Source organism: Styela clava, chromosome 11 (genome assembly GCF_964204865.1).
Source record: "Styela clava chromosome 11, kaStyClav1.hap1.2, whole genome shotgun sequence".
Lineage (NCBI taxonomy): Eukaryota > Metazoa > Chordata > Ascidiacea > Stolidobranchia > Styelidae > Styela > Styela clava.
The window spans coordinates 13,025,526-13,040,577 of NC_135260.1; the positions used below are offsets into that span (position 1 = coordinate 13,025,526).

At 33.2% G+C, this 15,052-nt stretch overlaps 1 protein-coding gene across 4 annotated transcripts in view; it reads right to left on the reverse strand.

Moving 5' to 3' along the window:
• Positions 1-15,052, reverse strand: part of LOC120347909 (uncharacterized) — a 44,775-nt gene that overhangs the window by 5,811 nt on the left and 23,912 nt on the right. For 2 of the 4 annotated variants that reach the window (XM_078117721.1, XM_078117718.1), the window contains exons 24-47: positions 14,586-14,693; positions 13,586-13,797; positions 12,984-13,116; positions 12,524-12,590; positions 12,066-12,234; positions 11,172-11,258; positions 10,700-10,800; positions 10,111-10,222; positions 9,596-9,659; positions 8,768-9,104; positions 7,554-7,734; positions 7,125-7,330; positions 6,570-6,777; positions 6,229-6,333; positions 5,989-6,041; positions 5,825-5,897; positions 5,541-5,631; positions 5,015-5,177; positions 4,557-4,644; positions 4,023-4,104; positions 3,204-3,435; positions 2,795-2,997; positions 2,539-2,692; positions 1,596-2,093 (exon numbers count right to left, since the gene is read on the reverse strand). In XM_078117721.1, the coding sequence (XP_077973847.1) occupies positions 1,596-2,093; positions 2,539-2,692; positions 2,795-2,997; positions 3,204-3,435; positions 4,023-4,104; positions 4,557-4,644; positions 5,015-5,177; positions 5,541-5,631; positions 5,825-5,897; positions 5,989-6,041; positions 6,229-6,333; positions 6,570-6,777; positions 7,125-7,330; positions 7,554-7,734; positions 8,768-9,104; positions 9,596-9,659; positions 10,111-10,222; positions 10,700-10,800; positions 11,172-11,258; positions 12,066-12,234; positions 12,524-12,590; positions 12,984-13,116; positions 13,586-13,797; positions 14,586-14,693 (3,727 nt within the window). The remainder of the gene's footprint in view (positions 1-1,595; positions 2,094-2,538; positions 2,693-2,794; positions 2,998-3,203; positions 3,436-4,022; positions 4,105-4,556; positions 4,645-5,014; positions 5,178-5,540; positions 5,632-5,824; positions 5,898-5,988; positions 6,042-6,228; positions 6,334-6,569; positions 6,778-7,124; positions 7,331-7,553; positions 7,735-8,767; positions 9,105-9,595; positions 9,660-10,110; positions 10,223-10,699; positions 10,801-11,171; positions 11,259-12,065; positions 12,235-12,523; positions 12,591-12,983; positions 13,117-13,585; positions 13,798-14,585; positions 14,694-15,052) is intronic. The other 2 variants (XM_078117719.1, XM_078117720.1) reach the window with 2 other exon arrangements.

The following is a 15,052-nucleotide window of genomic DNA, read 5'->3' on the forward strand; positions in this document are numbered from 1 at the left end:
GTTTTTTTGGGTGTCACCCTGTTATTTTATGTAAAGTCTATTCACATTTTTCGCTCTCAAGGAATGCCACTGAACATTTATATATGATCAGTTCATGGATGATCGTTGATTAAATTACCAGTTCATTTAAAAGTAATATAAAATCATCTACAATTTATACTTGGCCAATCATAAATTTTGAAAAATTCCACAGAGTGTTTTACAACTGTTATTGAATGAACGGGTATATTCATGTATTAGGGGAATTTAGAGAGAAAGTGATGTAATGTAAATTTGAGTAAGCTTGCGAGCATGTAAACATCCTATCATGAAACAGATAATGCATTGTTACGAATGTGAGAATAAGTAATGACGACATGATAATATATTTACCCACTTCATATAACATCAAACAGAGTGTTAGAGTGTATAAATTACGTCATATTGAATATAGCTTTATGATTCAAGGTCAATTTTACTAATAATAAATTGGTAATAGTAATAAAAATAGGAATTTGACAAATACGGTACATACTTTTATTTTAATTTTATATTAGATATATTTAAAATTAAATATACCAATATGGTCTGCCAAACATTTAGTGTGGCCCTTGTCAACACTCAGATTTTTCCCCAGTAAGCATAAAATCCTAATCCGACAGCTTATGTTTAAAAGGTGCTCTTATGGATAAAAATACATAATGCTTGACCAGTCAGTTAAGGGTTGCTACAATTTATGTCAAAGCTGATGCTGACAAAATATGAAAGAACTCAAAATTTAAACTGCCACAGTAAAATACTAAATGAATCAAATTTTGCACTGAGCATTTTTTATTTTGATGTGTACATGAAAAACCTAAATTTTTTTGTGTGGCCCGGTTAGATGTCCGAAGTTTGTTATATGGCCCGCTGACAAAAAACGTTGCACACCCCATTTGTAGAGGGTTCTTGAGCTGCCATGAGTCAGTAATTTGATATCTGGAACAGCTACACAGGATGTGTACTGACAATAAAGTACTGTGTTTCATGGGGTGTTTCAAAAATGTCGCAACACACTTGTCTCACGTGTCCGAATCTTATGAATCTATTTTACATGAATACTCTTACCTATTATATCTATCCTAACCAAGAATATAGCGAGATGGGTTCCATTACATTTGAACCCACGTACATTTGAACCCATGACAATTGCACCTGTATGCTATTGCACCTATGGAATTTTTTTTTGTTTCACGGATAGTTAAACCCATACTAACCCTAACCCATGGGTTTTAGCACCCGCATATAGATTGAACCCGTGGATATACGCATGGGTTCAAATGTACGGTCACCAGCGAGATGAATTGCACTTTTTATGCATACTTTCACCATTTGGCGATGCCCCACAATATATATACCCTAACTCAGAACAAGTGTGCTAAAAAGGGGACAAATGTGGAAAAAATGTGTGGTAAGTGGAACACAAATTTTTTTTAGACACCACTTGATAATTTGAAATGTATCTATCCTGATTAGAAAAAATATGTAATAAGCTGTAAGTTCATATTCTTACCTATATCATTGCCAGATGATGCCTGAAACAAAATTGGATGAGAAATGTTTGCTAATCAACCAACCTGGTGAGTTTCCATATAAAGCATTCAATAATCCAGCGGAAGGATTTATCATCGATTGATTTATTAAACTTGCTTGATGACTGCTGATAGCTTGTTCTAAAGATCGGTCAAGTTGAGCTCTAGCGGATATTTCGTTTGTACGTTCTCTTTCTCGTTCACTCGTCCTATCACGTTCCCGATCACTCCGTTCTCGTTCACTAGAACGTTCGCTATTTCTTTCTTTTTCCTGTTCGGTATTTCTATCTCGTTTACGCTCTCTTGTTCTCTCTCCATCTCGTTCACGGTTTGAGGATGACGATGAAGAGGATGAGTGAGTTTCAACGGGAGTTTTACGATGTTCTGAACTACCTGATTTTGAGGACTTCGATTTGCTTTCTACAGTCGAAGTAGGGTTCGAGGATGAAGTGTTATCGCTACTACTCCCAGTAGTGGTTTGTTTTGTCGGTGACGATTCTTCGTTTAACTTCTGTCGTAGACTCTTGTAATCAACAACAAAGCCTAAAAAAGGATAAATTTTTGATAGTCTCATATCTGTTAGTATTTTAGGTTAAACCCTAAACCCTATGCTTATTACATGCTCATGTACTAACTAGGATAGAATTTTTTCATATTTACCCTAGGTAGAGCAAATATGATAGGACAGCTTAAACATATGGAGAACCACAGCCAATGTACCAACCTCTGAGCAGGATTGAGTTGGTAGGTTGAGTAGGCAGAACCTGTATATTATGTTCAGTTCTTTCAAAAACAGCATCTCCTCGGGTATCAGTGTTTACGAATCAGATTCTTGTAAGAAGAGAAACGGATAACCAAGATTTTGGTTAAAAAATGCCTAGCGAACATCCCGATTGAGGTTGGGAGCATGAATTACTGTTTTTTGATTTGAATTATATTGTATTTGAATTGAAAATTTGAATTACAAATCGCAATATTGCATTCTAACCTGGATGTTCTTTCAGCCAATCCGCAAGATCCTTATTCAACGGAGCATCATCACCTGTCAATTTCTTCTTTTCTGAAGGATTATAAACAGGAATTCTCGAATCAGGTGGAAGGACTGCAGGTGATATAAATCCTGATCTCGACTTTTGCATTTTCTAAACAAATCAAAAAATAAAAATAAAAAAGAGAAACACACATAGAAGCACACGGACACACATTCAGATATCACATGAAAGATATTCCTTCAAATTATCTACCTTTTTTATAATACCCTTTTCCTCTTTCTTTTTAGAAATTGGGGAACCGAATATACTTGATAACTCGACTGCTTTATCTGGTTTGACAGGAACAAATTCTTCTTTCGAACGTTTAGGAGCAGGTTGTTCTGATTTTCCTTGCGGTGATAAACTCATTGCTTCACTTAATAAGGTCTTCTGCGGCAAATTTAATCTCGATAAATCTAAAAGACGATAAGTGATATGTTTGGGTTTCCACAAAACCAGCTACTTATTCTTCTTCTATACTGGTGAATTTATACGTGTGTATTCAGGCATGCAGCCAGGACCACCCTAATACCCCAATCATTTTTTTTCAGTTTCAACAACAATACCTAGTGCTAAAAACATGTACCGTAACAAGTTTTATAAATTTTCAATAAAAAAATACCTGATTGGAGTAACGTTTGTAACATTTCATTGAACTTCGTGTTAGAAAGACCAAGATTTAGCGATGGATCTGTATGTGATGATGACTTAGTATCAACCGGTGCTTCTTTTAGTAACGTTTGTAACATTTCATTGAATTTTGTATTTGAAAGTCCAAGGCTAAGAGACGGATCTGCGTGCGAAGATGATTTAGTATCATATGGTGATTCACCTTTCTTGAGAGACGAGAGTTTCTGAAATAAAAACAGATGCGTGTTTCAAGGATTTTGTTCGATTAAAAGCATACTAGAAAAGAGTGCTATATAAGTCAAATTATTATACTATGTAAAGGCGGTGGCCTAATAGTTAAAACGTCAAATTTAACTAGATTAAACCGCAGGTTAAAATCCCGGGTTCAAATCCCATGCCTACCATCTCACCCATGGTGTAATGAGTTGGGGAGTCAATGCCAAACTGGAAAGGTTACGGTCCTTCGAAATCAGGGATGTGCCTCTCCATCAAGCATAAAATCCTAACCAGACAGTTTATATCTTAAGGTGCTCACATGGGTTAAACTACGTAACGTTTTTTTGCTCTTGTCGCTATGTTGAACAGCAGATGTAGTCAGCTAACCAAGGAACATTTAACTAGTCAGTTAAAGGTTGCTATAACTTATGCTGATGTTAACGAGTCCCACTTGAAGGTTAAATAAATAAAAATTTTGCATTTGGAGAGTCTGACCATTCGGTTTACAATCATTAAATGACTCCCATTATTTATGTGGCAAATAATATTCTACCAAATATTTAATACAAATGCAAAGTCATATAGAAGCACTTACCGGGTTTGGTATGATATCACCTTGTCCTTGTTTCTTTGGTTTGTAAGTATTTTTATTGCTGCCGTCTTCATTAAATTCCCTACTGCACAAAATAAAACGTTAAAAGATAAGTTATGCCAACTTGAAAAACATGGTCAATACAAAAATATCAATAACAGAGTATTTTATAGATGGAGTAGGTGTCAATGGAGGAAGGTTCATGTTTTATCAAATCCTCAAATCAATTTGTAATTAATTATTGCTGGTAATTTTAATTCTTTATTTTGGGGTATAATTCAGAACACTGTCATTTCAAAAATAATCATTTCAAATGAGTCAAGTCTCACAAAATGATAAAAATTGCCTTTATTATGCATTTATTTTTGTGAGTTCTTTGCTGAACATGACATAATTTAGATTATATTTCGTATTCAAAAATATTATTTTAAAATGCATTTAGAATAATAGATCAATCAGTTTTAGCCATCACCACCATAAAGACTGGGGAGATCACCCAAGACTAATCTCTCTGAAAAACCAAATCAAAAATCTTACTTTTGTGCAGCAATAATACTCAATATTTTTGAAGATGCTTCATCTAATAAATGTCCTTTCGAATCCAGAAGTAATTTGGGTTCACTCGCTGTAAAGAAAGCATGACAAATTTCAATATAAAAAATTAAATCATGATAGAATCAAGTCAAATTTTGCTAGACATTGAGTTATATCATTTTCTCTTTCATAATGAAAGGTTTGAGAGGAAAATTTAGACAATGGTAGAAAAAGTATTGCATTTTTGGTTTTTAGATTGTAAGGGTGACCCCAAAAAAGCGGATCCCATAAACTTCTTAATTATGTCCATGAAAATAAGAAGAATTTATTCGACACTTGAATTATCTATTAGTGTATGATTAAGTTATGTTCTTTCCAAAATATGTTCCAAATGATCCTGATTCTTTTTTTTTTTTGGGGGGGGAGGTATAAGGAATTTGTTCAAACAAAAAAATAAATACCACTTGTGCTAGTTTTAGATGTTGGTTGTATGATTGCAGATGATGATGGTAAAGTTGGCAAATTTTTCAAGAACGCCGCTTCTTCTTGTGCACGAGATACCGGCCATTTACCATTGATAATGCAGTAACAAATATGCTCGATTCGTTGTATTAAAATTCGGTCCTAAAATAAAACAAGACAGAAAAAGTTTTAATATAATCAATGACAATCGTTCCTTTTAAAAATCGAGTTATTCAAAACAGCAAATCTGGTCTGACTCGATGACACAAACTAAATTAGAGAAATATCACTTCAATTACAAGTTCCCAATTCTGCATTATCATATCACAGAGTTTAATCCTAACCAGCGACTGTAAAATCCGTCATGGTCGTTGGTCATAATCTTCATTGCTGTAAGACTAATTCACATTTTTGTGTGGACCAGGCGATATGTCTGAAGTTGGTTATATGGCCCACCGACGAAAAATATTGCTCACCCAAGCCTTAAAATTTATATCTCAAAGTCAAATATAGAATTCATCTCACCTTGGGCCATTTCTGCATGTTATATATATGACTCATATAAAGTGGGTCATCTTCTTTCATGAGAGAACCAGCAGTTTGAAACATCAACAATCTAAAAAAGAGAAATGATGACAGATTAACAAATCAAATAACGAATTTGTCCTTCGACATTGCCTATCTAATTCATTACACCCTGTGTAAGGTGGTGAGCATAGGGATTTGTGTGACCTGAGATGTCAACAGAATTAGGTCTGACAATTTACAGCTAGCTTTAGAAATTATTTATGAAATATAGCAAATTATACCTTTTATCGGTTTCACTTTTTTCACTGGTGTCATCCGATTTTTCATCTTTAGTTTCTGAAGACTCTTCATCACCTTTGAAAATCGTAAAGAAATATTATTAATCATCAAATATAGAAATTTTATGAATAAAAATTGATAACATAACAAAAATTGATAAACATACTCTTTTTCTTCTTTTCAGATATTGGAGCAGAATCAGGAGAATGATGACGTTTCCTGCAATGAATATCAAGTCAAAATCATAAATATGTCAAATTTGTATTAATTTAAACACAGAGCATAACATACACATTAACGATCACAAAATTGATTTGTTATTTGAAGGCAGCAACAAGTTTGGGAACCGCTGGCGCGAGTATCTATTGGAATGGTTCAAGACAAAATGATCAAAAAAACAGTTTACCTTCTCTTGTGAGAATATTGCTTCTGTTCGTATTCGTACATCGTCTTTAAAAACGATAACGTTGTATCGTTCAAAATATGAATTTCTGTTCTTGTAACACCATGTCTGAAAAAAAAATGATAATTAATTTTTTTGAGACAAAGAAGTTAGAACTACCAGCTACCACAACCTTATGCCCCAAAAGTGTATTCTATAATAACCAGAGTATTTGACTTTATTCAGAAGACATCATTTGAATATTTTGTTCAGGATATGAGACATTTAATTAAATTTTGTTTAATTTTTTTGGTTAAAGCCTTGTCCTGTCATTAAAAAATCCTAAAAATCAAACCGGATCAAACCTGTCCATTCCGATCAGAAGTTCTTTATCGTGATGACCTGGTTTCCACCAGACAGGTAGATCGATACTTCTTTCACATTTTTTCAAATTTTCTTCCAAGTGTTTGTTTTTAAGAACATCCAAACGAATTCGATTTAAGAGTTCAATTCGATACAAGGTTCTTGAAGCTCGTTCTTCTGTTACTTTCGTTACACTGATGTTCGCTACCTCTGTGAAATAGTCATAAAGTTATGAAAGAGAAGCGATAACTGTGATACATAAGGCCCTGGGAGACTATCTTGATCAACAGATGACGAAGGAACCATGCAAACATGAATATTCCAATTTATTGAGACTGGTGGTTGGTGAACCATGGCCTCTCATAGACTGGTAATCGATTAGAGGCCGTGGTTCGCCATATGATTAAGTTGCCATATACTGTTATCTGCTTTTCTGTCCCTGGGGATATTTGATAAAAGTATGACAGTAAATTGGACCATGATTGAAAATTTTACTGAAATTCCATTTTTATTAATTTTTTATACGACATATTTATATGTATTTCGCAAAGTCATACCTTTAGGAATTGGAGTTTTATGTCCGCAAGCTCTTTCACACATTGTTTTGAATGCAAGATAATACAGATCCAAGCTCTGGTCGCTCTTTTTATCAAGTTTAGCGAGTTGTCGAAATCGTGACCATGAAAATCCTTGTTTTGTATATTCGACACCAAACGTTGATACAGTTCGATAAAAATCTGCTTCTTCTCGTCTTGTCCAATGACTGTAAACGAAAATAACAATTAATTGTTTCCGAAAACGGGGTCGCCTATACGTGTCTAACGTGTATTTTTATAAATTCACCATATTGGGCCAGTTTTTAGAGTGTCTGCTTATATGCGAGAATATATGGTATAAAAAATTTCTAAAGTATCTAAAAATCAAAAACTCTGTGAACATTCTATTACTTTCGAGTAAATAAACTGTTTAAAATTAAAAAATCTTACGTTGTTTCTCTTGGTATTTCTCTCATTTTATTTTTGGGTGAATTTTGATCCATGTTCATCAGACGACTCCTGATTTGTTTGTGTTGTTTTTGGTAGCAAGAGATGATCCGACGAAATCTCATGTTGAGATCTGTTGAAGATGGCCAAGCAAATGTCTGCACTTTCTTTTCTTCTTTCACTTCTGGGAATAAAAATACACCATGATGAAACGTTGAATTCAAAACGCGAGCTTTCAACCAGACACTGTAAGTATATCAGCCAAAGAATTTTATTCTAAGAACTTCAGTTTTGTGGAATCCACTACCTCAAATCTATTTCATGACATGATCTGGTTAAGTCTCGTGTTGAACAGTACTTACTATCGTGCAATTCAACAATAGGATTTATTTATTATATGTACCCCTCTGAGGTACATATTCCCCAAGCGCTACATTTCAACTTTTCAATAGGCACATTTGAGTAAGTCAGAGGATACTCTCTCTATAACTTCTAATCTACCGCAAACTAATTTTTATTTATTATCATAATTTGAAGAACTGGGTAGAAAATCTATTCAGGAAGTCACATTTTCACCTCAGTAGAAGCTTGAACTACAGTAACAACTACAGAGTCTACTTTCGCAGTTTGCATGATTTATTTTGCCCAATCACAGCACGCAAGATAAAACAGCTGATTCATGACATACATGATACATGACCGAGATTATAAATTATCCAAGGAGTATCCATGAACAGAAAGTTTGAGAAACACTGATTTATAGTCTCAGTGCTCTTGGCACTCAAGTGGTTTCCTGTAACATTCAAATACCAATCTCCTATATTTCTGAGTGCTTTGAGAAAATTTCATTAAAAAAAATATATATAACATCATTGGCTCGATGGTTAGATTCTTGTGCACTCTATAACAGTTTAAAAACTATGGGGAACAACTATGTGAATAAGGAATATGTTGGACTGCGCACCACTAGAAGATGGTTTCTGTCAACTTTCAAGTCCACAGTCCACACATCTGGAACAATCAACTATTCACATTAGGCTATGTTTTGCCACATTTTAGTTGATATTCCGGTTGTTGTCATTACTTGAAAAAAATGATTCTATTTTCGAGTACTAGACAAAACACTTATAGAAATCTTATTTGAATTAATTTTTAAATTTTGGTATAGGACATGATTTGAAGAGGTATCCAATATGTTTAAACTTAAAAAGACAAACCTTGCTTGATTTGTTCTTCCTCTTCAACTTTTTCTTCTTTTACATCTTCACTTTCATCATTCCCATTTTCTTCATCCTTTGTTTTCATGTCTTCTTCCTTTTCAGGTTCAGCCTTATCAGATTCAGCTTTTATCGCTTTACTATCTTCCTTTTCTGACTTTTCTGCATCATCGTCTTTCTCCTCTTTCTCATTTGGTTCGTCCGCATCTTCTTTCTCTGAAGGTTTTTTATCTTTTTCTTTTTCACTATTTTTAATATCCTTCGTTGATTCCTTTGTAGAATCGATAGAAGAAGCAGGAGATGCTGGAGCAGTAGCAGGAGTACCAGCTGGAGAATCCTGTTTATATACAAAGTAAAAAGCTTATGCCAAATAGTGTACGGCTAGATAAGTTGCCCACATGGTATATTAATATGAAGCGTAGCTGGACAAATAGCTGGACCAAGTAGTAAAATGGATATAGCATAAACCCAGGCATAAATATAACGGTGACCGTACATTTGAACCCATGTACATTTGAACCCATGTGTATATCCACGGGTTCAATCTATATGCGGGTGCTAAAACCCATGGGTTAGGGTTAGTATGGGTTTAACTATCCGTGAAACAAAAAAAATTCCATAGGTGCAATAGCATACAGGTGCAATTGTCATGGGTTCAAATGTACGTGGGTTCAAATGTAATGGAACCAAATATAACATGAGGTTATATGCAACAGGATGTTAGGTCTTCGTATTTAGAAGGTAATAAGAACAATAAAATATAAATAATTATATGAAAAAATTCTTGCAGTAAAATTTAAAAACTAGATGAAATTAAACAAAACAAACCTCAAATTCAGAAAATTCACTGAAGTTTAATTTTGTTGGTTTGTACTCGGGATCCTCAGCATCTCTAATGAAATAAATTAAAGAAGATTTAAATTTGAAAATTCCCAGAAATTTAAAAAATATAAAAACTTAACCAAAACTGTGTTGTAAATGAGCTTTCAAGAAACACGAAAGCAGTTCTCAAAAATATACGGTAGATAACACGAAGATAGCGCATTGGTACTGGTGCAGTAAGGCTTTAGTTGTAAGGATCTGTGGACAAGCTTTACGAAATAGGTGTTCCCGAATTTTATAAAAAATGTTCCCATGTTTCAAAATAAGATAGCAAAATTTTGGGTGAAATATCAGAATCAGTCTCATGGGAAATTTGAAAAAATAATCTTTAAAAATTGGAAATTAGAAAAGGATGGGTCCATTCGTTGTAGATAAAGTGATTTTTTCCAACAACAACAATCGCCCCAACAATCAACGTCAACCCAACAAACAATGCAAAGTGTTCAATAATAAAATCTTACTCATCTCCGCCATCATCCATGTCATCAGCCATTGATTTTTCATCTGGCATTCCAAATTTTACAAGAAAACATAGTTTTGGATCAGCTCTGATCAAACTGTACTTTCCAAAACCTGTACAACATGATTAAAAAAAATTTAAAAAAAATGAGTAAAATGATGAATAAAGTATGTTTTATTTTTTTCACATTATTGCTTACACCTGAAGTGGGCCAGGTTTTTTTTGCAAGAGACGCATTCAGAAAATCTTTTTTTGCAAAAGGCCGCATTGAGAAAAATACTCAATTTTTTCAAAAGAACATAACCTATATATTGTATATAATTTAATGTGGAAAATATCCCAAATTAAAGATTTGTTAGATGACAAAGTAAAAACATCAACTGACATTCATAATTTAAAAATAAAGCTGAATTTTGTGTGCAGTTGTAAGAAATTTAACAACTTTCTCTGAGAGCAGGGGGGAGGGGGGGAACAAAACAATTCGGCAGGCGACAGTTTTTACATCCCTGGCTCAGACCAACAAGTTTTTTTAAATCTACTGCTTGCAAATTCAATATTTTTATGAACATAATAAATAAGCGACAATTTACCATGTTTATGAACACCAAACAGTAAGTTTTTATCGCATTCAAAATTCCATTCTGGTACGATAGCTTCAGGCTTCAGGTCAGGGAATTTCAACCTCAACTTTCTGTACATGTAGGGAAAAAAGAAATTATTAGGAGTAAAAGTTACACAAAGAAAATGACAACCACATAGTTTTAGCCTATTTTTGATAAACAGACTGGATTATGGTTGAAAGTTGAAATTGTTCCTTGTTCATATTTGATATTCCACATTCAAAAATAGATTAAAGATCAGATTAAAATAGTATATTATTGGATTTGAACTATCCCTGTGTTGGCATCGCAGATTAAACACTCATGTTTACTGTAACAAATTGGGTGGACAATGCCGAACCGAAAAGATTCTGGTCCTTCAAAATAATAGTAGCTTCATACATATCGAATTATCGATATATCCCTGATTTTTATACATTTATATTTACATAACTTAACTTACTCTGAGGTCATTTCATTGATGTCTTCAGGTAACGAACAGAGTATCTCAGTCCTCAAGAAATATAACATTCTCACTCGGAGTAGAATCCTAAAAAGACAAGACATAAAGATAATACAGTATAATAGTTGACGATTTTTGCTGAAATAATTTTTAACAAACCATAGCATAGAGTTACCAATGAACAGTAAAGTCATATTCAATGTAGTTCAGTGGGCCAATGGATCATTTTGCTAAATTATTGTTTACTTGTTGCTGTTGTTGTAAAAAAATTACTTTCCTCTTCAATTAATGAACCAATCGATATAACATTTTTGGTACTCATGGATAAAAGAGGTAGGCTACAGTAGCTACAATGAACAATAATTTTAATTTCGCTACGAGTGCAATATTTTACTCAAAATTTTGCTGTTTTTTTCGTAATTCACAGGCATAAATACCCTCTTGAAATTGAGTACTATTATTTCAACAACTGAAAATTGACTGAAATTTTGGCACTCCAGAACTATGTGTACTAATATGGAGGTAACTAATTTTGTACGCTGACTTTACATCAAGTTGTGTAAAGGGATGGAAGCCTATGGCAGAGGGTATATTAACTTGGCTTACATGAACAGTCCCCTAACGCGTAATAGAACTAAAATAAGAAAAATCGAAACAAAATTATGGCCTAACCCTAATCTGGTACACATACTACGGGAGTACCGATAATTTAGCTGAAGTTGCAACATCCATATTGGATATTCAACCCCTGTGTCCATATACTTGAGTGATCACTCTCTTGTTTTAAAATAATCCTCTCTAAGCAAAGCTATTCAAATACCAAGAATTCATTTTTAACAAGTCATATCTTAAAAATAAAGTTTTACTAATACAGAACAGAATAGTAGACCATACTTATTACAATGATGTTGTAAATGCTTCTTGAAACTTTCTTCTTGTAAAACTGCATTTACGTCAATTTCTTTAATCCATTCCTGCGCTATTTGATCATAACCAGAAGCATCTTTCGATTCCTCTTTAGCTGTGCGACCTTTACGACCTCTAGCGACTGGAGTGGTCAATCCTGAAAATAAACAATATAAGAATAAATAATCATATGAAATTAAACAAGAAAGCGATGTGGGAAAACATGTAAATGAGAGTCAAAAAAAATTAAATTGATCGCAATGTCATTATTTATATAGTCAAATGTTAAAGAATTGTATCAATGTCATATGAAAGCATGTTCAAGAATTATAAAAAAAGAAGATCAGAAAAAAAAAATTTCTCACAATATGAACATAAACAACGTATCCAAGCAGTCATTGGTTTCCACTTATGTACATCAATACAAAAACTATACAAATTATTACCTTCCAAAGCTGAGACCAAATTTGCAGATGAACAATTTGCAGGTGTTATTAAATTCCACATGAAAGTCTAAACAGAAAATTTATGTCAACAACATGATAAGGCGCTAAGCTAAGCTAACTATCAGTAGAGGTCACGCGAAACTAACTCTCAATCCTCCCTGAATGTCTTTGTGCTAGTATGTGATCCGTTTTTGTATAATGCAAGGATGCTGTAGCAGGAATAAACATGACCATAGTGTGAACATGCTAAGCTATATTGATTTTGACATTGTGTTTTTTTGACCAGTTAGAGCAGCATGTGAATTCTGTGGTCTGCTTGCAAATATATACAAGGTTCAAGTTTTACGAATACCTCTTATTTACAATTAAAAATACAAAACAGATACAATTCTTTTTAGCATAAAATTGTCTAACTTTAAAAAATAATTTTATCAAAATGTGTAAAACGAATAATACAAACCCTGATTTTTTCATCTCCGGTGTAGAATTTCAGACAATACATTAATATAGCTCGACAAACTGTTTCTAGTTCTTTGTCTTTCATCTGTGCAGGAAAACCACCCTTCAGCAACATGTGATTCCATCTTCCCCATCTTGAAAACAAAGTATGTTGGTATGTGTACCAGGTTAGGGTTAGGACATAATTTTATTCTGATTTACCTCATTTTAGTTCTATTACGAGTTCGGGAACTATCTGTGTTAGCCAAGTAACTATTTTCCTGCCCGTGGGTTTCAGTCCCTTTACCTAACTTGATGTATAATAAGCGAACAAAATTAGTTACTTCCATTGAAAATAATATTTGTGAATTTATGGAGCATAGTCAAGTGAGAAATTTGACCAAATCATTAAATTGAATTCAGAAAAGCAGAATAGCAGAGCATATCTTGCCTTAAATAATCTTTGCTGAATAAAATTTTTCGTCTTGCCATAAGATATTCTGCTCAAAGTGCTTATGCTGATGAATAAAAATGGTAATAATCGAAATATGTCAAAAAACTAAGAATTTACTATATCAAATATAGCTAATTTCCATAAATGCCAGCAAAATATGAAAAACATACCCAAATGCTAGCAAGCTCTTTTGAACTCTGAAATAATCCTTCTTTCCCCACGTTTTCATTTTTGACTTTTTCGATCTTTTCGATTGCATTTTGTCATCGTAATCTGAATCGGAATCAGATCCTATCTCAGCAAGAACTTCAACATCTTCCGTCATTCCACCAAATCTTCTGGTTTGTTTACGTCGACGAGGTTCTTCAATGATTAACTTGTTCTAAAAAGCGTAATGATAATTGTTATGAATTATTTCATCAGACCAAAGTTGAAGTAGCCAGTAAAAAAATTGATATATTAATTAATTATTAACATTATTTCAATGTTGCGTTCAATGTCAGACAAGAACAAAAACAAAAAATGGAGCTGGCAAGCTTATGGTGGTGTCCTCAACTCTGCAGGGATGGCCAATATCTAATACCAATTCACTATTTCGAATACATTCAAAATTATCATTTTTGAATATGACATACTGAATATAATCGAAAATAAAATCAAGTGATAGAACAATCCTAAGTAGATATTCCAGGCTAACACCAGATCAGTAATCAACTATTGAATGCCCACTTTTGTACAGTTTTGCTATAATCAAAAATCAGCATCTTCAATTAAAACTTGTTGTTCATTGCCATTTTGTCTATTACAGTTTATACAGTTTATACAGGTGAACAGTTTATATCTCTTTATCCAAAGAAATAAATAGAACCCAAAAAGGGTGAGTGACAAAATTTGCAAAGTATGGGAATTTTGGCATTGGCAACAAACATACATTCAATGATTACTTTTTAAATTAGATTAGACATATAAATAAATATATATATATGTATTTTAACACATAATTTGGTGACTGACAACTTCACAAATATAACTTTTTGCATAACTATTTCGTTTTTTATTCAAGTATAACATTATACTATCACTCATTCTAAGGTTCTTATATAAATAACTACCAAAATATGAACACACAATTGGAAAATGTAAAAAGCAGCATATTGAATTTAAACATACATTAGTCAGTCTGTCAATATCCAAATCAGCTTTCTTCGCCCATTTTTCCCAGAAATCGGGATCATTGAGAGAGATTTCAGATCCTTCCTCTCCAGAGATGAAACTTGCCTGAACAGAATAAACTCAAAATGAATATTCAGGAAATTTTACTTGAAACAAATTTATATCTGTAACTTTGTAGGGCTGTACCATAGTGGTTAATTAAAGCGTTAGACCTAACTAATTCACAGAATAAAGGCTCTGTGAACACAAATGGCAACACTATCAAACTAATATACATGAATAGATCAAGACATCAAGTTACAAATAAATAAAAGTTTCAGTAAAATACGCATATGTAAGGTGTTTAACATTTCGTTCTGATAACTATTGCAATACTCTTTCTTAGTTTACCATAACAATGAACCTAAACTTTAAATTAGCAGTACCACTGGGGTTTTCCGAGAGGCCACCCAGGGTCATTAATT